At 49.0% G+C, this 27,248-nt stretch overlaps 1 protein-coding gene across 1 annotated transcript; it reads right to left on the bottom strand.

The window, feature by feature from the left end:
- On the bottom strand, nucleotides 1–27,189 carry MORN5 (MORN repeat containing 5). Its single transcript, XM_019731235.3, has 5 exons — nucleotides 27,019–27,189; nucleotides 23,720–23,867; nucleotides 21,892–22,003; nucleotides 18,512–18,643; nucleotides 1–197 (listed from the first exon to the last, which is right to left on the bottom strand). The coding sequence occupies exons 1-5, from the start codon at nucleotides 27,063–27,065 to the stop codon at nucleotides 118–120; spliced, it is 519 nt and encodes a 172-aa protein (XP_019586794.1). The 5' UTR covers nucleotides 27,066–27,189; the 3' UTR covers nucleotides 1–117.
- Between the last annotated feature and the right edge of the window lie 59 nt (nucleotides 27,190–27,248).

Below are 27,248 nucleotides of genomic sequence, written 5' to 3' on the forward strand. Positions count from 1 at the left end.
TGAATGCAGAAAGCCTTTATTGCCGAGTCAAAAGTTATGTTTTGGAACTACAGCCTGCCCCCGGGCCAGCCAATGCCAGTGGAGCAGAAGGAAACCTGGCAGAGGCAGCTGCAGCACTCACAGCTTGGGCCTGTGACCCACGATCTCGTCCCAGCCCTTGCGACACGTCCGGATAATCCATTCATGCTCATCGTCATCTGCAAGGGAAGAGGGAGAGCTGGACATGCCTGGGGCTTGCTGGGCCTTTCCTGCCCTGGGGGACCCCCAGGTCGGGTCTCGGGAAGCGGGTGCATTTCAATAGGGGAGTGGCCTTGGTGGCCTGTCTCTTTAGCTCCGTGTTGGGAAGGAACAGACCTTTCATTAAAACCAGATCCTTCAGTCGCCTGTGAGTGCCTGGCCTTGGGGAAATGGAACACAAAAGGGGTTACAGATGGTAGATGCTGCTGATGGAGGCAGGTGTGACACTGAATGGCCGCTCTGATCTGGGAAGACCTGACAGGGACTCGAAGGGCACTTGCCCAGTGTGACATCCACACACGGCACCTCCAGGCGGTCCAGTCCTTGCCAGCAGTGCTAGGAGCCAGACCCTTTAGATCTTAGTTTCCTTTCTGGGCTTTCCACGCTGGACCCTTCAAAGTACCTGCGGTTCCCCCGGGGAGCTGACAGCCTCTGTTTACTCAGGTTCTTTGAATGGTGAATGTAGGAGCTGATGTTCTACACGCATTTATCTCCCATAATTTAATCCTCGTGACCAAACGATGGCAGCGATCTCACCATTGCATGGATGGACAAACAGGCTCAGAGAGGTCAAGTCCCTTGTTCACAGCCACAGGCTTAGTACGTGGGAAAGCCCAGAACTTGTATCTAGGGGTGTCTGCCTGTAATATAAGCCTGGGCTGTGTTTTGAGCTTCAGAGAGAGCTGAGTGAAACACATTCTTCAGCCTGTAGCATGTCACCGTCGTCTCTCTGTGCCAGGTCCCTCTGCAGACTGGCTTTATTTTTCCCCTTTATCCCCCGAATCCACACCCAGCCCCTCCTCCAACCACGACAGAGACTCTAATGGTGGATAGATACCCGTAAAAATGCATGCAGCTCTGTAAAATATGTACTGTTGTTTTGTGTGCAAATGTGGTTTTAATTTACACAAATGGCATTGTGCTGTGAATTTCATTGTCTCACTTTTTTCACTCAACACTGAATTTTTAAGATCTATTCTTGTTGCTACAAGTACATCTAGTCGTTTGCTTCTTGTGTGTTATATGCCGTTGAGTCAGCTTCGAATGATTGAGGTCTACCATGTCCTGTCCTCACAGCCCTGCTCGGCTCCTGTAGACTCACGCCCATGGCTTCTTGGGTGGAGTCAATCATCTCATCCTCCTCTTTTCCTCTGCCATCTAGTTCCCAGCATTATTGTCTTTTCCAAAGAACCCTGCCTTCTCACCATGTGCCCGAAGTAGGACAGCTTCCGTTGGGTCATTTTTGCCTCCAGTGATGTTTCAGGCATAATTTGCTTTAGGACCCACTTGTTCATCTTTTTGATTCTCCAGGGTGTCCGCAGAGCTCTCCTCTAACATCATATTTCAAGTGAATCAAGCTTTTTTTTTGTTTTTCCTACCAGCCTTCTTCCCTGTCCAACTTTTGCATCTGCACATAGTAACTGAGAATACGAGGGTGTGGGTGATCTTAACCTTGGTCTCTAGTGACGTATCTTTGCTCTTGGTGATCTTTCCTAATTCTCCCATTCTATAGCTTCTTCTTGTCCTTTTTTTTCTCTTTTTGGCTTCTTACTGCTGCCTAATATTCCACGTGGGCTTTCATCACATTTTACTATCAATCCTCCCAGTGGTGGAGACACAAGTTGCTTCTGCCTCCTGGTATTATACCACGAATAATGGCGGGGACAAACATTGGGCACAGCCCTTCACAGATAAGTGGAAGAATTTCTCTGGGGTTATATTCCAGGAGGAGGGTCACCAGATTGTATACATACTTCATTCCCCATGACTCCCAGCTAAGCCTGTGTTTTTTCCTTAGCACCACACTGCCTGCCTGCTGTCCCCCCCTCATTCCTGCTTTCCTTCCGTGCCATGCCCTGGGTCAAAGAGACTAGCCCAAATCCCTACCCTCAAGCAGTTCTCAGGGCTGTAGCAGTGGAGGAGCCTTTGCCTCCTCTCCTTACCCAGTGCCTCCCGCCTAAGAGATGGGAGGGTGGGACTACCCATCCTCCTTGGGTGCCAAATGGCGGTAGCTAGAGAACCAGGGAACTCCCTGAGAGCTGAAATGTGGAGCGCCAGCAGAGATCCTGTGCTCCAAATGAGATCCCCCTGCTCACCTTCCTCTTCTGTGAAAGTACCAGGCACAAGATCAGGGAGATGGAGGCTTACTAACAGCCTACTGTGTGCTCCATGCTTTACAAACACCAGATCTCATTGAATCTGTGATGGCCCAGGAGAGTAGGGAAGATTACCCCCATCATAGAGAGGGGATGAGCTTTGTCCCACGTCCCCGTCCAGTGAAATTCAAACCAAGGCTCGTCAGACTCCAAAGCCCGACTTCCTATTCCAGGGCAGATATGAAGGTGCCAGAGGCCAGGCTGCCCTCAGAGCTAGAGCCTCCTTCGCCCCATCCCCCGCCCTCACTTTCTTCGTATGTGACCTAAGGGAAAAGGCTGGCTACCTGGCAGGCTTTGAGGACTGCCCTAAGTAGCCGGTGGGCCTCAGTTTCCCCTGAGGCAGCTGCCTGGGAATCTGAAAATGTCTGCCAACCCCGGGGGCGAGAGAGCAGTGGCACACAAAGAGTTAAGCACTGGTGAAGCCCACTTTTGCCACACCGCAAGCAGCCTGGTTGATAATTACAGTTCTGAAGTCTCCAGGCTATTCGAATCAGTGCAGCTGCAACCTCTTCAGTGGTAACCCCTGAAACCAGACAAACTGGGTTTATTGTGCTGAACCAGTCCTCGGTCCCCTCCCCGATGGTTACAGATTGACAGCAATGGACTTAACAGCCTCTTCAGTACCCCTTTCACTCTCTACCTGGCTGCATAGCCACCAATTTGAATCACAGATGCCTCCCTCTCCCAGCAGCTGCTCGCCAACCCCTCTTTCCCTCCGCCTCCCGTGGCCCTCGGAGCTCCCGGCCCGCCATGCCAGGGTGAGGCATCCTAAGCACATTTCATCAATATTTAAAATGGAATTAAACCTGCAGCTTTGATTAATGCCTCCCAGATCCAGGGAGTTGTGATTACTATTTTGCAAATTGCAATTGTTGGAATATGTTAATATGATTGTGTGAGAACATCTTCACTTTCTCAGATAATTTCTCCCCTTTTTCGGGCAGGAGGGGAGGAGCAGAGGGGGGAAAAAGACAGAGGGGAGGAACCACCCCACAAACTCTTCAATCAATTGTAAATTATTACCCTCAGCACAATTGCCAGTGGTTCCAGGAGAAGGGAGGGACATTTCTGGTTTGGTGCATTTATCTTGAAAAGTTTTGCACCCTACTGGCCCAGTAATTCCACTCTGGGACGCTGTCCTAAGGGAATAATCTGTCTCACTACTATTTAGAATCAAGAAAACTGAAATAACCTACATTTCTAAAAACAAAAGAATGATGACTTTGTCATATATTCATTCATTTAACAAATTATTTCTAAACAGTGACTATGTGGCCAAGCATTGAGTTAAGCATTTTGGGGGTGGAGGGGTGAGCCATGTGAGGAAATATTTAGCAGCTACTGAAAACATATGGTTAGGAAGTCTATATTGCAACACAGGAGAAGTGTTTTTGATACGATAATAAGCAAAAAAAAAAAAGTGGGAAGAAGCAAGAAACAAAATTACATAGATGGTATAATCTGTGTAAAAAATATTGTGCACAGAAGAAAAATGAAGAAAAATAAATTGAATGTGAATAATCGTCGGCTGTGAGCAGTGGGAGTGGAGAGGTTCTTCTATTTTTAGTATTTCCCAAATCTGTCATTAATGTGTACTGACAATAGGAAAAATAAAAATAATTATTGGCTTTTTTTCCTACCCTCCAATTTAATGCCTTGGTAATTTCATGCATTTTAGTAATTGAAATAAAATATTTCTAGGTTCCTAGAAATACCAGTAGGGTTCTTGAACTTCTAAACAGTAAAAAAGACCCGGCATAAAAAAATTGGTAAAAATGCCTAATAGGCAAATCTCCTGTGCAGAAGAATTCCAAATAATTTATGTGTGTGCTCTGTCCTCAAGGAGATGGAGCATAGCTCCCCACTCCTTAGGTGTGGGCTGCATAGTGACTCCCTCCCAAAAAGGACAGTATGGAAAAGGCGTGGAAAGGAAACAGTGACCTGACAGTGGAGAAACCTGACAAACACACTCCTCGTCCAGGTGATCAAGGTCAACATCAACAGTGATCAGCCGTGTGGATAGTTGAAGCTGTGACACGATATCAGGAAAATGGCATTTTAGCTCTGTGGTTCTTCCTCCCCAAAACCGTTAACGACAGTCTAATCATGAGGAAGACATCAGACAAATTCCAATCGAGGGACATTTGGAGAATCCCTGACCAGTACTTCTCAAAACTGTCATTAAAAACGAGGCTAGTGAGAAGCCGTCGTAGTCAAGAGGACCGAAGGCGACATGACAACTAAATGTAATGTGGGCGCCTCAAAGAGAAAAAGGACATGAGGGCAAGACTGAGGAAACCTGAGCACCTGCTTTTCGGCATCCAGGTCTCAGCTCCAATGTCACTTCCTCCCTGATTCCTAATCTAACTGCCTTCACTCCCGGTCACTCCAACCTGTCTTCATTTTATCTTCCTCATAGCACGCCTCTCTGCAATTCTTTGTTTATATGTCACTTGCCTTTCCCGTGCAAACTGCAAGCTCCAGGAGTCTTGTCTGCTTGTTCACTGTGGTGTCACCAGGGTTTAAAATGAGTATCTGGCACGTAGGGAGTGCTTAGTTCACACCAGTTGAATGAATGAACGAATGAATGAACGAATGAATCAACAACCCAATCCTGTGATGGGCCCTGAGCCCAGTTCTGGGGGACAGAGGTGACTGAGACTCAGCGGGGAGTGTTGTGCAAAGGTTTGACTCAGGCCCTCTTTAGGTTTAGGTCTGTCTGCCTTTGGGGCAGAAAGATTTCTTTATTCTTGTTCTGAAGCTTTGGAAGTGACCTTGCTGCCACCTGCATAGCCACCTCCCACCCCCATCCCCAATGAGTCTCACCAATTACTAGGAGAACTGGGATTATTATAGAGAAAAGGAGCTGGCTGTGAGAGAGACCTCAGATCTGACCATGGGCTCCCCTGTTGAGAAGCCTTCCCTGAAAAGGCTCCCCACTCCTCCACCTAAATGTCAAGACCCTCTGGTCCTTCCTGCTTCCCAGCCTGCCTCCCTCCCCCACTTGCCTCACACTGTAAAATGCAGACACCCTGAGGTAATGCAGTTACCCGTGGGCCTCTGTACCTTTGTACATGCTGTTCCTCTGAAGGGAACACCCTTTCTTTCAGGACCTGGTTGAGGTACAGGGTCTCTTGGGGCTCAACAGAGAGGCCCAGGGCACCTCCCATTTCTGGGCCTTAGTGCACATAAAAGTGAAGAAAGGCTCAAACAAGAGTATGACAATTGCAGTATATTTTAAACCTGTACATTTGGCAAATTAACGCTTTTGTCATAAACAACCAAATGTAAGTGTGCCATTCCAGGATTTCTTTCAAAGAAGTATAAATCCACAGTGCACTAAGGGCTGTGTGGTCAGGAAATGGGGTGTGAATTTAGCGCTCTCTTCTTTTAGCTCTGTCACAATCCAAACTTAAGGCCCCTTATGAATGTGTGTGGCTGGGGCCCGTGCCCTCCTGGCTGTCCTCCATCCCCATGGGCCCTGCCTGGACGTCACCTTCCCCGACCCAGGCCAAGTTCATGTTGTCGGTCATAGTTGCCCCCACCAGCCTGGAGCAGCCATGTCTGATTCACTTCAGGTTTTCAGGTCCCAGCACAGATCTGGCACTTGAAAAGTATTGAATAAATATAAAGTGAATGAATGAATGAAGTAATGTAAATTTGGGTACATAAAAGTAATAGGTTTACCCTGTGGGATTTGGACAAAGGAGGAAGAATTTCTTTCCCTCCCTCAGCAAACGGAGCTCCTGAGAGGGCAAAGCAGACATGCCAAGTGCAGGGCCAAGGCCGCCAGCTTCTGTTTCCTCTTTTGTCTTGAGGCCATGGGTTGAGCAGCCCTACCATGTGGAGAAGATAGGTTGTCTGGGCTCATACCTGGGCGCCAACCGCACTCGGGAAGCTCAAAGCCCTGGCTGGCCTGGGGCCTGCCTCACAGTGAGGGCGGGAGGAGCAGGCCAGCACAGGCCACCAAGCAGGGCCCGGGTCACCAAGGGTGACATTCGTGCCGTCTTCAGGTCATGCAGTGCTAAAGGGAGAACAGAGCCTGCAAACCTCACAACAGATGCAAAGCACTATCAGTCCCCTGGCCGGTTGGCAGGGGCAGTGTGACGTGATACTAGTTAAGAGCATAGGCCCTGGAGCTCGGCCGCCAGCAGCTCACAGCCCCTCTCGGGGCCTCTTCCTTATCGATGAAGGTGCCTGCCTGGAAGGTTTCCTGTGAGGATCAAGTGAGATCATTCCTGAAAAGTGCTTAGCACAGTGCTTGGTGTGCAGGAAATGCCCCAAACCGAAAGAAAAGCCCGAAGTTGTCTTTGCGAGGTGGGCCCTCAGGTCGCGTGTGAGAGCACAGTATAGACGGGGAATTCTGGGCCTGGCGCTGAGCCCGGACGCCAGCTTGCTGGGTGATGGGGGACACATTGCTCTCCCTCTCTGAGCTGGGCTCCTTGTCTACATAGTGGCTCTCACCAGAACTCCTGCAAGGGCAGAGTGAGGACTGGCCAGGATGAAGGGCACTGGCGGGCACCCCGGAAGTGGCAGCTAGGATCATCATTTTGACGGGTCTTTAATTCCCAGGCTGGATGCCATCAAGAGCGAGATCTTGAAGGACTCGCTCAGAGCAGCCTGGGACTTCTGGTTCCCTGCAGGGGAGGAGGAGGCCTTTACAAAAGGATCAGCGTCTTAAGGATCAAGAGCTGCGGCTCAGCTAATGATTTTTGCTCAAAGCGAGGCAGGCAGGCCAGGGCAGGAGAACCCAGAGAGGACAAACAGGCAGACTCAGGTTATGGGCACCCATAAGCCGGATTCTGCTACCTCTCAGCACGCCTTTGAGCCAAGCACACCTGCGGTCACTAGTGCTATGCAGTTCCCACCCTGTGGCGGGGTTCGGGGGTGGCTCGGGTGGGGACTGGGAAAGGGAGGGGACCGAGATGGAACAAGGCATCTTGCCTCGGGAAGCTCACTCTGGCTGAGCACCTAGGAGGAAACTGAGGCTTAGAGGGGGTGACATGATTTTCCCACTTCATTCCACCAGGGCAGAGAGGGGAAGGGCTCTGTGCTGGTGTAAAAGTCACACTTAATGAGGCTATGTGTGCATGGGCACACATGGGCGTTGTTTCCATCCAATTGGATGAACATGTGTGGGAATTTGAGTGTGAGCGTGTGTGTGCAGATGTGAATAGATGTGTGCTGTGAGTGTGCAAGTGGCTGTGCCTGAGGTGTGGGGCGAAGAGGAGAAAGTGCCTGCATGGCAATGGTCACCGGGCATGTGACATGCAGTGCGGCTGGGTGAGTACCTGACTCTGAGTGTGTGTGTGATCAGATGCCAAGGGAGGCGGCACATCCAACCCCCAGAGACGTCCAGTGCTCCTCCAAGTGCCAGGCGGGCCAGGCTCTAGTGTGAGGGCTGCCCTCCTGTCCTGGGGTCACGGCTGCTCTCAGAGGGCTCCTGTGTGAACCATGGCTCCAGGCTGGGATTGGAGGTGCATGGCAAACCCGGCGCCCCAGCCTGTGGACAGGTGCCTGTCCCCAAAGCCTGGCCCCACCCTCTGTGCAAATGCAGGACTATGTGAGCTGCTGGGGCAAGGCCAAGACCCTGAATGGAGCCAGTGAACTGTAGTGAGGGTGGCAACGCCCTGGCATCTTTGTCACAACTCCTGACAAGAAAGAGGCTTTGAACTTTGCTGCCAGTGGTGGTGGCCAGAGGCCAAGGTCACGGCATCACCAGTATTGACTGAGGGGTCATTGTCTAGGCAGAGCCTGCCATAAGGAAGGAGCGGGGTGGCCCTTGGGGCTGTTCTTGCTTTCTGCTGTAAAGAGCATCTTCTGGGCGGGGTGGGTGGAGGGCTTGGGGGTGGGGCGTGGATTAGTCCAGGTTGCTTCACCTACAGGTGCAGGGCCCAGCACCCACAAGCTTTTCAAGGCCTGTTCACATGTAAGAGGCATGGAAAAATGATTGACTCTAAAATATGAAAAGAGAAACTATAAAGCTGAAATTAATAAATGTTATAATTAATGCATTCAGGCTTAATTAATTATTAAATTTAGAAATCAAAACAATTTTATTATACTTAAAACCAATTTGTAAGCTTGGTTTCCTCATTTTGCAAGCGTTCTCCAGTGTGCACATGGCTCTCCAGAAATCACAGCCAATTGTTAAAGACTGGTAGTCAAACAATTTACCAAGCAGAGTTTTAAAAATCCTTTGAAAGTTTTAACAGCAAATACACACACACACACATATATATGTATGTATTTCTGTGGGAGTATGGATGTGTTTTGTTTTAATATGTTGAAACGACCTGGGCTGGATTAGGGCTGTGACTGGGCAAGGACCCTCGCTACCCAGTTTTAGGAAGCGCTTTCATGTCCCAGGCGCCATGCCCTGCACTTGGCAGGCCTGATCTCGTGCAATCCTTACAAACACCCTGCGGAAGGCACAGCTGGTGTTGTCTCAGGCCGGAGTTTCAGGTCCTCCAGTCGGCAGGTAAAGGGAAAAGTGCCCATCACCATAATGACCCTTGGGGATCTCTTAGAAAGCCCCCGATCTGGAGAAGGACATCTCATTAAGTGCCACACAGTATTGTGACATTGCTGGAACAATGCTGTTGAGGTCCAGATGCAGACCATGTTGGTTAAAAAAAAAAAAAAAAATCCTTTATGCTAGAATCATCCTGTGTGGGGCAAGGTGCTCACGTGACAGGAAGCACACGGGCCGGAGACCAGCTGATTCACGTCTCCCCACACTCACTGCGGAGCTAGTGCGCGCTGAGTGGGAGAGGATGCCAAGTCCCCAACCCCAACACCGGTACTGCTATTCTTCCTGCTTCGCCAACCCCCGCTTTTAGTTTTCATCATTGAATGTGTGTTCTCTAAACGTGTGCATGATGCCTACCGCTCCACTGTACACACGCAGCTCAGGGGAGCAAGGTGCCGAGGCCAGGGTCACTCGGTTGGCCTGACCCCGTCGCCTTTGCTCTGACCTCTGCCCCTGCTCTCCCACTGCATGTGGACAATGGACTGAAAGAGACAGGCAGTTTGGCCCGCTGTCCTCTAGCTGCCAGATGCCGATGCCTGGTACCTGCAGGGGCTCAGTGAAGGCCTGGGTCTGGGGGGGTCTTGGGTGGATAGAAAATGAGGAGGAGGATGAGCAACACGTTCAGAACAAGGCCTAGGGCTGGACAGAGGTCAGGGACCCACCGGCCTGCAGCCCAGTCTGGGCACCCGCACCAAAAGCAGGTGAAGGAGGCCAGAGGGCAGTGTGCCAAAGCGACACTAGCTCCTCCATTTGGGGCTTGGGGTTACGGGAGCCTCTGCTTCTCCACCAGCACCCTCACACTGGGTGCAGAGGAATCCCAGTTGTGATCGCGGGTGGACCTTAGGCGCGTCACGGACCAGCCACACTCTTGCTGTGTCCCCTGCATCATCTCAGTGACGCTCACTACAACCCTGGAAGGAAGGTCCTATTTCTACCTCCATTTTTCAGCTGAGGAAAGCGAAGCTCAGAGAAGTTAAGAGACTAGCGTAAGTCACAGAGCCGGCAAACGGCAGAGCTGGGATCTGGCAGCAGATGTTTGTCTCTCAAGCCGGGCCTCTAACCCTGCCTGGCTCTCCAGGCCCGGCGGCGGAGTGGGGCTCTCAGCCAACTGCCCTGAGGTCCGGAGCTCAGGCTGAGGAATAGAAGTGAGACTCCTGCCCGCTGTGTTCTGGCCTTGCATTCGCTTCTATTAAAGGAGATGAAACAAACCACTGCGGTGCAGCCATGGAAGGGGAAGCTGTATCATTTGGATGCCTCCAGGAGGCTACCACGGGGAGGGGGGCGGGCGGGGCAGGGGACGTAGTGTTACCAGAATGAGATGGGCACAGGCTGCTAGGGGGATTTCCAGGGCCTTTGGAACTGGAATGGGCAGAAAGGAGGACAAGGGGCAATTCCCGCAGGTCAAGCAGGCTGAGGCAGCAAGCTGGGGCAGGTGGTTATTCCTAGAGCAAGATTCTGTCCATGTCTTCAAGTGTACTTCTCTGGGGAGAAGGTCCATAGCTTTGCCCAGCTTCTCAGAGAGGTTCATGACTCAGAAATGACCACAGCATATCTCGTTGGTTCAGAGCATGGCTTTTGGTATCAGAGAGACCTGGGTTCAAATCCCCGTTCCTCCCTGTACTAGCTGCCTCTTTCAGTAAATAACTTACTTTCTGAGCCTCCGTTTCCCCATATGCCAAATAGAGATGCTGACGTATTCCTCAAAGGATGGGGAAGGGCCATGGCCCTGGCACAGTGGAGGTGTTCAGGACTCCTCATTTCCTTTTGTGCCCCCTTTGCTTGAGGCAGATGCCCAAGTCTGCTGGCGGGGTGTGTGATCTGTGTGGGCATTGTATTTGGCAGTTACAAGTGTGATATTATCCCTCACAAAGCCTTCATTATGGTGCTGCGAACAATACCACAGATAAGGCAGCGATGCTCTTGTGTGCCAGCCTCCAGGTGATTATAACATTTGGGTAAATTGCCTTTTGTCTCGTGGAGAGATGATGGTGGGAGGGGCTGTACAGGAGACTCGCTCAGCCATTTTGCAGAACCCGCAAGGGAAGCATCATGGACAGACAGCCTGGGTTTTCCTTAGCAGGCCTGGCTGGCAGTGGGAAAGGGGGGGTCCAGCCCGGGCTCTATCACAGACAGGCTGTGTGGGGTCCGGCAGGCGTTTTGTCCTCTCTGGCTCTCTGGTTTCTCACCTGCCAGGTGAAGACAGTGGCTTCAAGATTAGAGGAGTCTTGGTTTGTCAGTGATGTTAAAAGACTCTTGTTCTTTGGCCAGATTTTGAGCAATAAAGTGGGCAGAGAACTCTTGAGAGAAAAAGACCCCCCGCCGCCCCGCCATCTTACACTCCTGGGGTATTTTTATATCTCTGGTCTGCAAGGAAGGCCCTCAGTTCATTGTTTCTTTCACTAGTAAACCCCAGCTTCTTGTTCAGAAGCAGCTCAAGCGCCATCTTTAGCTGTGAGTCAGCTAGACCTGGGTTCACAGTCCAGCTCTCCCACTCATCGCTTGTGTAATTGTGGGCAGAGCCTCAGTTTTCGGCTCTGTTATAATTTTATGGGACCACCCTCAGTTTCATCATCTGTAAAGTGGAAATACCATAATCAAGACTACTATTTCACAGGGTTGCTGTGAGGACTAAATGAAATAAAATAAAATATGTGAAGTGCTCAAACCAGTGCCTGGAACACAGTGAATACGCAGCAAGTGCTGGTTACCATTATTAGCTTGCTTTTCCACCTGAGAGAAAATATGGACACTTCTGCATATCAATAGATCCATTCTTTCACCATCACGTTAACAGCTGCATTGTATTTTATTGTAAGAACACACCCTCTATTATTTAATCAGTTCCCTCCTGTTGGACATTTGGGATGTTTCCAGTTTTCAGCTGTTTAAATGATCCAAGAGAGACTTCAGAAGACCACGTGGTCTTTCGTTTCTATTATAGGTGTTCACAACACACCTTTCGTACAGTTGGATAGGAGCAGACAGACACCCATGTCTGGTCATGGCCGTGTCCTTGCCTCTGTGGACAGATAATCTTGGACCTTGCCTGGCAGAGTACAAAAATGAAAAACTCTGGAGGCGGGGGCCTGAGTGCGAATCCTGCCAAATTTCCTGGGGGCAATATTTTAACCTCACTGAGCCTCAGCTTCCTCACTTGTCAAACAGGGATCGTGCGAACACTCCCCTCACCCTCGGTTGAGTCGCCGGTGCCTGGTAAATGCTCAGTCAAGGTCTCATCTTCATCCTCTCTCTCCTCATCTGGGGCGGCCAGAGAGTCACCTCCCAAAGACCGCAAATCACACAGGTCAGGCCCCTTTTTGGACCCCAATTCACACCCCTTCTTCCTTGTCCACTTAACGGAGCATGCATTCAAATGAGACTTGTAATCTTGATTTTAGATTCCGTCTGTAACCCACAGGTTCAAACGCAAAGCGGCCCTCTACGAATAATCACTTGTATGTGATATTTTTAAGAAGCCCAAGCCATTGTTTCTGATTGAAGGAAAGTTGGTGCTATTTTGAAGAGCAGCACGATTAAGCGATTAAGCATTAAGCGTGGCGTTATCTCTTTAACCATTGGGAATTACACGCTGTTTGAAAGATTTGTGAGCTCTAGGACATTTGCCAGATGTGCTTGATTCGGCATTTCAGACAACAAAGGGGATAATGTTGGCGGGAATCTCGACGGCATTTCTGATGATCAGGATATTCTTTGAGGATGGTACTGAGACCTTTCGGGGAAGAATTTCGGCTTTCACATAAACTCATTTGGGATGCTCACTCTCTGTCTTCCACAAAGCAAATTTAGCTCATTGTTCGTTGTATATGTTAAAATGGTTACGAGGTTTTTTTTCCTTTGAATATTAATAATGTGCCTTTCATCTGAGACACTCGCCTGGGGTGTCATTAATTGCGGGGAGGGAGTAAGGATTAGTGATGCAGTTAGTTTGCAAATGATTCCTGCTAGTAACGTTGAGGCAAGCAACAGCTTCGCGAAGACACACGCGTACAAGCTGCCAGCATGGCTCTGGCTCATCCTTTCTGAGAGGCATGAAGGGGTGAAGGGTTAGAGTTCATGTCCCAGTTTCCCACCAATCTCAAAGGTAATTGTCCCAAATATCTTCAAATGCTTCTTTATTGGCCCACAGTGTGTAGAGGACCCTTTATCAAACAGTAGCATCTCATTTTGGGAACTGCATTATTTTTGTCTTACAATTCTAAAAATGGACCTTTCCATTCATTTAGGAACATCACTGCGACCCCACTGGGTGCCAGGAACTGTGCTTGGTGGAGGAGCAAAACTGTGAATGAGGCATGGCCCTGTCTAGGAGCGGAGACAGCTGAGGGAAGACTAAACGATGACACAAAGCTGGCAAGAATGAAAAGAACGGTGTTTGGGCAGGGTTGGGTTTGACTCTGACTCTGTCACCAGCTGTGACCTGGAGCAAGTCATTAACCTGTCTGACACCAGGTGTCCTCATTGCAAAGCGTGGCTCCTGAAAATGACCCACTGGGGATGGTGGGAAAGTACAGAGGAAATGAGCAGGTAAGGCGCGGGCCTGGCAAGAATCCCCCACAATGACCACTGTGCATGAGAGCCACTGGTCGGAGACTTCTGATGCTTAAGCTTTTGAGCATTTTGAGGTGCAGAGAAATCACACAGCCATGCGCCGCATAATGACATTTCGGTCGATGAGAGACCACATACATACACAATGCTGGTCCCATAAGATTATAATGGAGCTTAAAAAATTCCTATTACCTAGTGAGTGACATCACAGCCATCGTAAGGTCATAAACTCACGTTTGTGGCAATGCTTGATAAACACAGCACTGCCAGTTGTATAAAAGTACAGCACACACAATTATATACAGTATATAATACTTGACAATGGTGCTAACTGGTTTACGTATGTACTATACTTTTTCTCGTTACTTCAGAGTTTGCTCATATGTCGCGTGTTTACCATGTCTCTTGATTGCATCATTTTCTCCTGTGCTTGACTTAATCTCATGTTGTTTTGTACAGTAACAGGCTGTACAGGCTTGTAGCCCAGGAGCAGCAGCCGTGCCACACAGCCTAGGTGTGTGGTGGGCTGTCCCATCCAGGTTTGTGTAAGTGCACTCTGTGAGGTTTGCGCAACGATGAAATCACCTAATGACGCATTTCGCGGAACGTGTCCCCATCATTAAGTGGTGCGTGACTGTAATGGATTGCTTTTATTACTCAAAAGAATAAGTTATTATGTGCCAGGGGCTGAATTTTGTGTAATTTGTTGAAGAATATGAGGGATTGGTAGGCAGGTCCTTTGCCCCCCTGCCTGCTGTCATAAATATTTAATCAGCGCTGACTTGTGGGACTTGTACGAGGTACAGAGGACCCAGTGTGATCAGTCAGACATAGTCACATAGAGTGACTGCCCTCAAGAAGCTCCCAGTCTAGTGGGGGAGACAGGCAAATAAAGCTACTTCTACTGTCACAGGCTAAGTGCTGTTAGGAGGCAGAGAGGAGGGCCATCTAACCCAGACAGAGTAGTGGAGGGAGGAAGGGACGGAGGGAGGGAGGGAGGGAAGGAGGCAGAGGTTGGTTTGGGAAGGCTGCCTAGAACAATGGCCTACCAATGTCGGGTTCAGACCCTTAAGAGGGTTGTAAAATCAGTTTAGCGCAATAGCAATCAGCATTTAAAATAATTAAATAGAAAATATAGTCCATCACACGTACGAAGAATACATACATATGTGTGTGTCTGTGTGTGTACTGAGTCATGATATAAACCCTTCCTTACTACCAGCCAGGGTCCAGAGGTTTGACAATCACAATCCCAGAGAATTCTTGCCTGCCTGGATCCCCAAAGCCTGGCACATTGTAGGCACTCAAAGACTTTTGGATGAGTGGAAAGATGGATTTAAATTCTCACAGCAATCCAGCAAGCAGATACCATCCTCCCCAGTTAAGAAAGGCATTCTCCATTCTCGAAAACCCAGGTCTGGAAAACCTAGATCTGTCAAGCACGCTGGCAGTTTGCAGCTTCGCAGTCCAGGGATTTCCAGTCTGGTCTGAAGCCTGCTTCTCTGCGTGGGGAAAAGAAGCCAGCGCCAGGCAGGGGTGGAGCTGACCAAGTGGGGAAAAGAAGCCAGCGCCAGGCAGGGGTGGAGCTGAGGCATCCCCACAGGCTCCACAGGCAACCCTCTTTGTGCCGCAGCCCGTGACGCCTATGAAATGAGCCCCCAGGCGGCACGTACTCAGGCTGCTGTATTTACTGTGGGATGGCCCCAGTCACCCACCTCAGGCCCTCACTGGCCAGCACCCTTGTGCCTTCAGGATGCCAACAGGAAGCACTATTTGTGGGGCAGACCGGAAGGCAGGGGAGAAAGGGAAGACAGTAAGTGGCCAGAGGCCTGACTCAGTCCCTGGCAGGGTGAGCTGAGTCCAGAGTAACGGCTAGGTGCCCTTGAACAGAGACTCCCTTTTAGTGGTTTGCAGGACACTCTGAACTTGATCTGTCCTATAACAGCAGGACCACAATACCCCTTGGCTACCTTTCTCCACTGTCATTGACTCTCATAGGACCCTAGAAATTCTTCAGTCTAACACCCTTGTTTTACAGACGGAGGGAAAGGCCCAGAGAGGGAAGACGCTGGTGGACAGTCAGTGAGCAGGCAGCCAGAGAGCCAGGGCCAAGACCTGGAACGCAGGTCTCTCTGCTTCTACCAGGGGTCTGGGGTCCTTTAGATGCCCCTTGCTTGACATCTTGCCAGAAGGGTCTCCTATTTAAGTTTACCCCCTTTGGCCCCTTCTCTATATGTAACCAGAGAAATCTTTCTAAAGGACAAATCAATGACAGTATATCTACCTGCCTGAAACATTTCCTTGCTCCCCACTGCCCTCAAATGAAAAGATACCCACCATATTTCCTCCTTTCCACCTCTGGGCTTCCTCCTTTGCCTCCTTCCCCTGACGTATTATCTCGTCTCCTAAACTACTTGGTAGCCCCCTAGAATGCAGAGTTCTCTCCCATCTCTAATCCTTTGCACATGCTGTTCCCTCTGCCTTTTTCTTTTTTTTTTTTTTAACTTTTATTTATTTAAGTGTGTTTTTCCAGGACCCAGCAGCTCCAAGTCAAGTAGTTGTTTCAATTCAGTTGTGGACGGTGCAGCCCACAGTGGCCCATGCCGGGATCGAACCGGCAACCTTGTTGTTAAGAGCACCGCGCTCTAACCAGCTGAGCTATCTGGCTCCTCTGCTTTTAACACTCTTCCCCACCCTGCTGCACTTGTCTGCTGTTCTTTAGGTTTCACATTAGATCATGCTTTTTCCAGGAACCCTCCCGAGCCTGCTGGCCTCCAGGGTTAGGTATCCCTCCTAGGTTCCCCTGCGGCAACTCTGTGTTGTTAGGATCCATTTCACTGTCCATTTCTCCTGCTCCTTGAGAGAAGATTCTATGACACTGCTACCAGCTTCATGCCTAACACTGAGCTAGACCCACAGCAAGTAGTCAGCAAGTATCTGTGGACCAATCACCAGAGTCCGTCCTTCTCCAAACTTCCTAAGAATGGCCTTCCCTTCCCATGACACATTTTTCTAAAGACTATTTTTTAAAGAGCAGTTTTAGGTTCACAGCAAAATTGAGAGGAAGGTGCAGATATTTCCCATATACCCCCTGCCCCCGCCCATGCATAACTTCACCCATTGTGGACATCTCCTCCAGAGCCATACATTTGTTACAATTGATGAACCTACACTGACACATTGTAATCACCCAAAGGCCACAGTTTATGTCATGGTTCACTCTTATGGTGTACACTCTGTTTGGACAAATGTATAATGACCTGTATCCACTATTATAGTATACAGAGTATTTTCACTGGCCTAAAAATCCTCTAAATTCCATCTATTCTTTCGCATAATGCACTTTAAAGTTTATCATCAAGCATGGCTTTTGCCCACAGGATTTTTGTAACACAATTTCTGATTCCTCAGTTACACTGTGTCTTTGCACATGCTGTTACCGCTGCCTGGAATGTCCTTCCCCACCATTCCTGTTTATGAAATCCTACTCATTCTTTAAAATCCATTACTTTTGTTTCTGGGACCATTTTTTCTGACTGACACCCTCCATCTCAGCCAGGTGATCTATTACTCATCCTCAATACCCCCTCATCCTCCCGGCCTTTCGCCCACCAGGGCCCACATCACATTATGTTGTGATTGTATGTTTCTGTGTCTGTCTCCCCCACTAGACCATAAATTTCTATGGGACCAGGATGTCATCTCAGTGAGGCAAGGCTGGAATACAGTTCAAAACTAAAAAACAAAGCTAAAAATGAGTCAGTTGCATTGTACTACAACTGAAGAAAGATTATACTAACATAAAATTCCCCAAATATGTTCCTTGGAATGCTGCTTCCCTATCTCCCAACTAATTTATACGGGGGTGGGTGGGAGAGGAAATACCACCTTACTGCATAAATTTCTGCATAGTGAGAAGAGATTTCAGCAGCCAGTACGGCCTTCTGGTCTACCTGGCAGTTTCTTTTTCATTATAGAGCAGGGTTTCTGGACCTGGGTCATTAGAGGGACCATTAACCTCTAAGATTATATGCAGATCTCATGTGTGTGTGTGTGTGTGTGTGTGTGTGTGTGTGTGTACACATGTATGCTTTTGTGTGTGCATGTGTGGGCGCTTTTCTAGGAAAACCGTCCCCAGTTTTTGTTATTCCTAGTGGGACTGTGACTCCAGAAAAGAGAAAGTTTAGGAATCACCATGTAAAAGGAAAATGTTCATGTTCTTAGGTGGATAGTGGCCTCCTGTGAGTTTGGTCACAATCAGCTTGTGTTCACTCACCAAACGGAGGTTCTGGAACCTCCAAGGTCCTCTCCTGGCTGAGGGGCCAGCCAGCCTTCTTGGACCTCATGTATCACTTATGCTTAGGCCTGTAGGTGTGCTGTCTCCTCTGGCTGGAAAACCTCTTCCCCAGCCTTGTGGTCAACTCCCAATTATTCTTTGGGCCTCAGCTTCTCTGTCATTTCCTTCTTGAAAACTTTTCTGAATTTCCAATTCTCGATTAGGAAGCCCTTCTTTGTGCTGCCACAGCATCATTCCCACCTCTCTGGGACCCGCCAACCCCTCCTCCCGTCCCCCCAATGAGGGCCATGTTTCTCCCTTTCGTTGTGCTTATTCTGGAATGTAATCAGCTGTTTATAGCACTTGTCTGCTACCCACTACATGAAGGAAGGGGGTTCGTGTCTAGCTTTGCCAGGTTTCGGTGCTAATATCTAGCATAGATAGATATAGCACATAGTAGGTGTTCATTACATATGAGTTGAAGGGGAGCATGCAAAAATAAGCATTTTAATCTTTTCAGTGCTATCCTTACGTGCTGTCATAGACCACTAATGTTATGACTATGTATAGATTTGACAGCCATGAGAATTCCAAATAGCGAAACAGTCAGAGAACCCATTTTTGTCTTTCGTCAGCAAAAGCTTTTCTCACCAAATGCATGCATGTGTGTGCACACATACACAAACCTGTGTGTGGATGAGAGAGGAGAACATGTGTCACGGGGCGTCAGAAGAAACATACCTGCATTTCTCAGAAAGCGATTCTTATAGTCCTTGACGATCCTCGTGGTCGGGTTATAGAAGCCGTCTCCACAGTCGTAACAGCCCTCAGGGATTTTTCTAGGCGGGTCCTCATTGGTGAGTTGAGAGATACCTTGAAAGGATATGATGGAGAATTACCTCACCACCAAGGCCAGATTCAAACCCGGTCCCCGCGAAAGCCCACTTTTGGCTGGTAGCCCATGTGAATGTTGGTCCTTCTGTCGGTCTAAACGCTCCCCATTGAGGGCGCGGAGCAAAAGCGGCAGGAGCAGCGCCCTGACGGAGCTTCCTGAAAATGGCTCCGTGAGGTGGGTCTTGGGAACTAGACTTCCGTCATCTTTCTTTGATGCCATCTTCCATTTCTAGGGACACCATGACAAGGGCACAATTTCTGGAGTCCGAGAGAGCCTGAGCATCCCTCCGAGTCGGACCTGTCTATGGATAGAAGGCATGTCTAGGAGGGGATGGCAGTCAAGGTGTAAGCACAGGCCGGAGGCGCGAGCCATCACGCTTTACTCAGAAGTCCTGTGGAGCAGGGCACATATAAGGAAGGATGGTAGGAGAGAAACGGGTCAGCTGACAGGGATCAGGTAATGGAGAACCTTGACTCTCACCAGAATTACCATCATAGCTACCACTTGTTGAGTGCTTATTATGTAGCAGGTATTGTGTTCAGCGCTTGACTCCTACTATTTCACTTAGTTCTCACAGCAACCCTGTACCCCATTTTACAGATAAGAAAACTGAGGCTCAGACAGGTCAAGTAACTTGGCCAACGGTATCCAGCTAGGAAGCAGCTCAGACAGGTCAAGTAACTTGGCCAAGGTTATCCAGCTAGGAAGATACCCAGCTTTGTAACCTATATGTTAATCTGCCAACATCAGGGGAGCAGAGGGCCTGGGCACCACCCTCAGGACTGGGGACATTGGAAACACCATGAAAGAACGAGAAGTCGGTGCACCTTTCAGGCCATGCCACTCTGTGTGTTACATATCTTGGAATGCAGAGGCCTGCGCAAAGGGTACAGGTTAGAATAAATAAGTTCTGGGGTTCTAATTTGTGGTTCCTATAATTCTCTGTCCTCTGGACTGAGGGCTGGATGCCTACCGAGCACACGGCACTATGCTCACAGCTCAGGGTCCTGCACATAGTAGGTGCTCTTATGTTGGTTAATGAGGATAACTAATACACCATTTGCTAATGATTACTGAGCACATACTCCATGCCAAGTGCCTTCCAGCCATTCTCTCCCTAAAGCCTCATGCTCCTGCCCATCTCACAGATTCTCAGAGAGGTGAAGGGGCAGCCATAACCCTCTCCCTCCCCTAACAATGTCTAGAGATGGCTGTTGGTTAGAGAGGTCTGCTGCAGAGTGCTGAGTGACTTGGGAAGAAGCGGGTACCTAGGATCAAGCTGCTCTGCTGGGAGTCACAGAAGGAGAAAGGAAGGGTACAGGGAAGGTGTGGCACTGCCTCCAAGTCTGGCAGAGGCCCAGCTATGGCAAAACCAGCCGCTGTGTGAGATCTGAGGGCCTCGGTTGGGGTGAACAGCCTGAGACAAAGTCCCAGCCCCATCATAATTAACCCAGGAGGAGCCATTTACAAGCTCCTCAGGTGGCATCTGGATTGGCGGCTTTTTGAAGGCAGAGACTGTCCTCTCAGCTCTTGGTCACCGGGGGCCCAGCCAATGTCTGACACAGAACAGGTGCTCAGGAAATGTAAATGTCATCACCTTAACTCTGCTAAGTGCACCCCATCACCCCCCACTGTGATGTCAATATTACCACCCCTGTTTGATATCAACTCTTTATTGAGCACCTACTAGGTGCCAGGCAGTGTCCTAGGCACTGGGGACATAGCAGTGAATGAGACAGAGATCCTGCCCTCATGGAGCTCACAGTCGGCTCAGGAAGAGAGACATGGAGTACTCATGATAGAACTCTGGGCGAAAGCCATGGCTGCTCTGTGATATGCCATAGGGAGACCTGGCCTAGTCTGGGAAGGCGTCCGAGAAAAAGGGCCATTAAGCTGAGACCTGAAGGATGGGAAGGAGTTACTTAGGTTAAGAGAGAGGGTTAGAGCATTCCAGACAGAGGAATGGCAGGAAAGAGCATGGTCTTTTCAAGGAATAGAGAGAAAGCAAGCCTGGCAAGGGAGGAGAGAGAAACTTTGAGAAGGGTGGGTAGCGCGGGATGAAGCTGGGGACATCAGAAGCCAGAGAACGCAAGTCATTTTAAGAATCTGGAACTTTATCTTCAGTGTAGTGAGGAGCACCGAAGGGGGTGTGTGTGTGGGGGGGGGACGGGGGGGGAGGGGAGGTTGGCAATCAGATTCCAGTTTTTCAAAGACAAAAATGACTGCAGAGTTGCGATTGGCCCAGAGGGGGGCCAAGCATGGATCTTGGGAGACCAGGTAAAGGAGGGGAGAGGATGGAGGGATGGAGGTCTGGAATAGGGCAGAGGCAGAAAAGATGAAGGAAACCCGCTTGGCATGTGGAGGTGCTCAGTAAATGAACCAATGAGTGGAATATATTTAAGAGGCAGAATCCATAGGACCAGGTGCTGGACTGCAGGATTAGGCTTGTCTGGTGAGTGGGGGGCTGGGAGTGATGGTCTCTGAGGGAACAATCCCTGGGGGACAGTGGGCTGGTGGGGAGGTAACAAATTGAGTGCAGACAAGTTGACTGATGGGCAAATATATGTGTTGGGGACACTGGATGCAGGAATCTGAGGCTCGGGAGTTTGATTTCAGTTTGGAAGCTGATGGTAACTGAAGGCTTAGAAGTAAATCCGCTTGTTTAGGGAGAGGGTACAGAATGATTACAGAAGAAGGCCTCAGCCAGAGAGCCCCGGGGAACCCCACAATTAATAATTGGGGGGAGGAGCTGGCAAAGAGTCTGGGGATAGGAACAAAACCGGAGAGTGGAGTGTCAGGAAAGCACAGGGAGAGAAGGAGGCTCACGTGCTCAACTAACTGACCAAGGCCACACAGCAAGGGCTTGAGCTCAGGTGAGCCTGACTCCAACCCCGGTGCATTCTGGACGCTTCTGCCTTCAGAGACGTGGACTTGCTCAGGCTGTTTGGCTATTAACCCAGACCTTCCGGCTCCACGCTCTGTCAACTACACCACGTTTTCTCATAAGTTAATTTTTACAGTTCGCCAAGTCATTTTCCCATCTGCCATTTTGGATATACTGTCTGCCCTTTCTGGCTCCAGAACCTGGCTCTTTGGTGTTCTGTGGCCCCTGGCCCATTCCTCTCCTCCCTTGGGTTACTTTAATAGGCCCTGGCCCACTTATTTAAAACCGTCTTTCGTTTCCCTCTCAGTTTGGGTGTGAAGGAGAGGGAGGGTGCCTGGGTACCTGTAGGCTTCAGGCCATGGCACATCTCGGTGTAAAACCTTCGATCGTAGGTGTCGCAGTAATGCCAGTTCTTTCCTTCGTACTGCAGCCCATCCGAGAAGGTGTACGTGCCCTGGAGGCCAAGGAGCACACGGGGGTGTTTGAGGAAGGCTGTCCTTTGCCAAGGATGGATGTACGTCAGGGAAGAGGTGGCTTTCTCATTGTCACAGAAAAGAAGTGATACCATCATAGTTATTATGGCTCTGACGATGAGAAGGAATGGATATAACGTGCTCAGCTCGGTGCCTGGCACTCAAAAATGGCAACTCACTATGTGACTCTGGGCAGGTGACCTACCTTCTCTAGCCCTTGGTTTCCTATTTGTAAAATTAGGATAATAATGGTACCTACTTAATAGGGTTGATTCAACGAGACAGTACCTGTAAAGCATGTAGCATAGTGCCTCGCATATAGTAAGCACTCAATGAATGTTAAGTTGCTATCATCCTTTTAAGGTTATTATAGCTATAAAGGTCAGAGCCATCATCCTTCACAGCCCTTTGTCCAAACACGTACATTTTGCTTTTGCTGCCTTCATGCTAGAGGAAGCCCAGGATGCAGACATCGCTTTGGCCTGAGCATCAGGAAACATGGGTGGAAATTCCAATACTATTAATTCACCGTTTGACCTTGGGTAAATCACATCCCCTTCCTGGGGCTTAGATTCTCCAATCTATAAAACAAGGAGTGTTTCTGAATCTTTTTTAGGTCATGAGCCGGCCCTGTACACACCCTTTGTGAAACTGATGAAAGCTATGCATCCTTCCCCCAAAGAAAACTCCGGTCCCACACTCAGAGAAACTTTTCTGTACAAATCAGGAGTTTTTACTGACTCCGTCAATTCTATCCGTGGCCCCACAAATTCAAGATTAAGAATCTTTGGAGTAGATGACGTATCATGATAGTAGGTGGTGGTGGCAGTAACAGTACAAGCAAACACTTGCTGAGTGCTTACTGTGAGCAGGTACTGAGCAAAGCACTCACATATGCTGCCTCATTGACTCCCACAGCCACCCTGGGAGGTGCCGAGTACTATTGTGACAGGCTGAATGACGGTCCCCAAACTTACCCACCTCTAAGTGCTGGAACCTGTGAATCTGTTGACTATATGTGGCAAAAGGGATGTTGCAGATGTGATTCAGTTAAGGATCTTGCAGTGGTGAGATTCCCCTGGATTATTTGGGGGAGGGGTAATGTAATCACAAGGGTCTTTATAAGAGGGAGGCAAGAGAGTCAGCGTGATAGAAGACAAGGTGATAACAAATGCAGAGGGAGAGAGATGTGATGACGGAAGCGGAGATCAGAGTGATGAGTGGCCACGAGCCAAGGAATGGAGGCAGCTTCCAGAAGCTGGAAAAGGCAAGGGTATGGATCCTCCCATAGAGCCTCCAGGAGGAATACAGCCCTGCTGACCTATGTTAGACTTCTGACTGCCATAACTGTAAGATAAGTTTCTGTTGTTTTAAGGCACTGAGTTTGTAGTAATTTGTTATAGCAGCCATAGGAAACTAATACAACTCTTGTCCCCAATTTATTAAACAAGGAACAGGAGTCTCAGAAAGGGGAAGTCATGGGCCCAAGGTCACACAATTAGTGGTTTAACAGGATTCAGACTCATTATGGCCTCTTGAGGGGCCCCTCTGGATCCAGAGGGAGAGGACCCAGAGCCCTGGAGATGGAGAGGAGGGGAGAAGAGGGTATCTGGTGGGGCAGCCTGGGTGCTGCGTGCGTCAGCAGGGCTTCTTCCTGTCTGAGGCTCCCCCCCCAGCCCCCTCCCCAGGCTGATCACCTTAACAACCAATCCCTTTTCCCAAATGGCTTCATATCGGCTCCCGCTGGGGAAGTACAGGGTTCCTTGGCCGTGAAACATGCCGTCCTTCATTTCTCCAACATATCTTGTTTCGGTAGGGAGGATGTATTCCGCATCGCCCTCCATCCTGTAGGGACAAAGGGACATCACTGAGCCCTGCATGGCAGCCAGAGGATCAGAACTGGCACGCATGGGAGACCCAGTGGGAACCCCATCCTCAGGTGCCTCAGACTTTCATGTCCCAGCAATATTCTGCTCAAACCCAAAATTTGTGCTTGTTCCCCTCAAAAGCTCAAAAATAAGAGGGGCTGTGTTGTTGAAGGGGGGTGGGCAGAGTTTGGTCTGTTCCTCCTTCCCTACACCTACAGGCTGTCCTGGAGTTCACGTTTTCCCCAGGAACACCCTTTGGATGGCCCAGAGAGGGGACTGATGTGCTCAAAGCCACACAGTAAGCACTGTGCAGCAGAGACTAGGGCCAGATTTCCTGGCAGCTGGCTCTGTGTCTTTCCTGCCAAGACCAGCTCACCCCTACCCATTACACCACGAGTGGGATAGGTGGAAAAGTATGAAATTTGGATAGAATGCATGGGTTTGAATCTTACATTGCCATTTCCTAGATGTTCTATCTTGGAGATTTTCCTAAACCTTTCTTTTTGTCTATTTTCCTTCCTTCCTTTGTGTCTTCCTTTTTTCCAACACATATTTACAGTGAACCTACTATATGCCAGGTGTCTTCTTGAGTCTGGTCTGCTGGATATAACGTGGATACAACTGTGTTGAAGCCAATACCATCCCTACCCTTGGAGTCAGGCTCACAGTCTATTGGGGGGCACAACTAAGCAATTACATAATGTGTGGTAAGTGCCATGCCAGGGCAAGACAGGCCCCCACAGGAGCAGTGGGCAGAGACACTTCAACCAGTTGATCAGTTGACTAGTTTCTTCACGTGAAAGGCTAAGTTTAATTGCCCAAGATTAACCCAGATAACGTGTAACAGTTTTCCTAGTCAAGGGCCTGACATAATAGTGAACGCTTAAGCAACGTGCTTTCATTCATTCCTTCATTCTCCATTCTTCGCCATTAACTGGAGGTCATCACCCCTAACTTCTTTAGGCTTTTGTTTGTGCCTCTGTTGGATGCCTAGCACCTTCTGCCTCACATCTTAATTGTATACCTCACCGTCCCTATTTAATCAAAGCATCTTGAAAAAACTACTTTGGTATCCTTGGCTCTTAGAATCATGTTTCTTCTTAAACAGGTGCTCTATAAACAGCTGCTGAGTGAGAAATGAAGGAGACAGAAAGGCCAGTGAACTGACTGAATGGATGACACATGCCACTGTGGCACAGGCCCAAAGCAGGAGAGCGCTGTGGTTAAAGCACAGCTTCTGAGCCATGCAGACCTGGCGTCCAGGTCTGGCTCCACCTCTCTGTGCCCGTGTGACCTTGGACAAGCTCCTTCACCTCCCTTGAGCCTGAGATTCTCATCTGTGAAAATGGGGATAATGACAACAATCCCCTAAAGTTGTTGAGATAATTAAGTGAGATAATGGCTGGGAAACTATAGCAGAATGCAAGGCATATACTGAGCTCAAACACGATTTTGCTTTTACTCTACTGCAAGACGTTGGAGGAGAGAGTAGCCCTTCTTTCCTCTACCTCTTTGCTTGAGATCACATCATTTCTAAGCATAGTTTCTATATAAATCCTTCTTTGAAATTAGACACCCCCCCTTTTTTTTTTTACTGCAAATTGGACATTATTGTCCTTCCACAGACCTTCTGCAGACATCGCCCGCTCACCCAAAATGGAACTCCTCTCCTCCTCCAAAGCAGTCCCTCCTCAGAGTTTTCAATTTCCATGAGTGGCATCAGAATCCTCCAAGTTCAAATCCTGGAGCTGGGCACTGGGCTGGGACTGGAAGCAGTCTCTCAGTGGGACTGGGAGCCAATCAGTTGCCAAGTCCTGGCAATGAAATCCCCAAACTTCTCCTTAATTTTTCTCTTTCCGGAAGCCCCACTGCCTCTGCCTTGGTTTGGGGTCCTGCTGCCTCTTACTAGGACATCTGCAATGGGCTCTGACCTGATCTCCCCATCTCCACTCTGCATCCCTCCCTTCTCCCTCCTCCCGCTCTCCCTCCTTCCCTTCTTCTCTCTCTCCTTCCCTTCCATTTTTCTTTAATTTATTCAAGGCGAAAAGCCGTCACTCTAAATTCAAGTAAGTTAAAAAGAACAAAGAGAGAGCTATTTTATCATGAAGACTTCAATCCATAATGAGGATACAATGACCATATCTCAAATACCATTCATTCATTCATTCTCTTATTTATTCAGCCAACATTTCCTGAGTGCCTAGCAGACATAGGCACTATGAGGGATGCAGAGATAAAATAAATTAGATTTCTAATGCCCAGCCCTGCCAAGGATCTATCAGTGGCTCCTCTCACCCACAGAATTGTGCACAGTATTGAAATCCCTCTGTGCCAGAGCCCAGACCCATCTTTCCAGCTTCCGCTCCCACTCTCCTCTGGGCACATCCGACACTCCAGCCAAACTGAACGGCCTACTCTTCTTATAAACCCTTTGAGTTTTTGCTCGTGCTGTTCCCTCTGCCTGGAAACATTCTTCACCTTGCATTTCCACCCACATAAGTCCTTCCCAGCCTCCAGGGCCCAATTCAAATATTATCTCCTCCACGAAGCCTTCAAGGACCCCAACTCAGTGCAGCCTCTGCAGGGCCCGGCAGCAGAGACTCTATAGTAGAGAGTTCTGCTAAATGCGGACTAGGTGACTTTGGGCAAGTTACGTAATTACTCTGAGCCTCACTTTTCCCCACCTGGAGATGACGCTATCTCATAGGTTTGCTGTGAGGAGGGAAAGATTCAGGTAAAGCCACTATCTGAAATCATCTCCTCATTTATTATTTGTTGGCAATATGCCAACTAGGTTATAAGCTCCATGAGAGCAAGGATCTGGACATTTTTAATATTCTTATCCCCATATTTAAAACTGGTAGAGAGCAAACACACATACACACAAGGACATATGGAATGAATATATCTCAGCTCTGCCGCTTGAGCAAGTTACTTCACTTTTCTGGGTCTCATTTTTCTGAACTGTAAAATGGGAATGAACAATCCTACCTGAAATTGTTCTGAAAGTTAAAAGTGATAAAGTTTGTGCAAGTGTCGGGTACAGGTCCTTTTCAAAGGCAAAAAAAAAATAGATGTCTTGTCCCAGTCAGATGTTCAAGACATAGTGAATCAAATAAGACCCTTACCTCCCATCTACATATTCCCCAATATATTTGCTCCCGGTGTACTGCATGGCGCCTGCCCCTGGCTTCCAGCGGTTGGGCTTTCAAGAATGTCAATAAATACCGCCTCACTATGACAACCAGGAGGGGTGGGCGGAGCCGAAGCGAAGCCTCGCCCCCAGGGTCTACAGAATGTCCTAGCAATGCGCACGCTCCGTGGCTCGCAGTGGGGCAGAGCAGTGCGCCTGCGTACC

Source organism: Rhinolophus sinicus, chromosome 16 (assembly GCF_057876585.1).
Source record: "Rhinolophus sinicus isolate RSI-liver-muscle chromosome 16, RSI-T2T, whole genome shotgun sequence".
NCBI classification, from domain to species: Eukaryota; Metazoa; Chordata; class Mammalia; order Chiroptera; family Rhinolophidae; genus Rhinolophus; species Rhinolophus sinicus.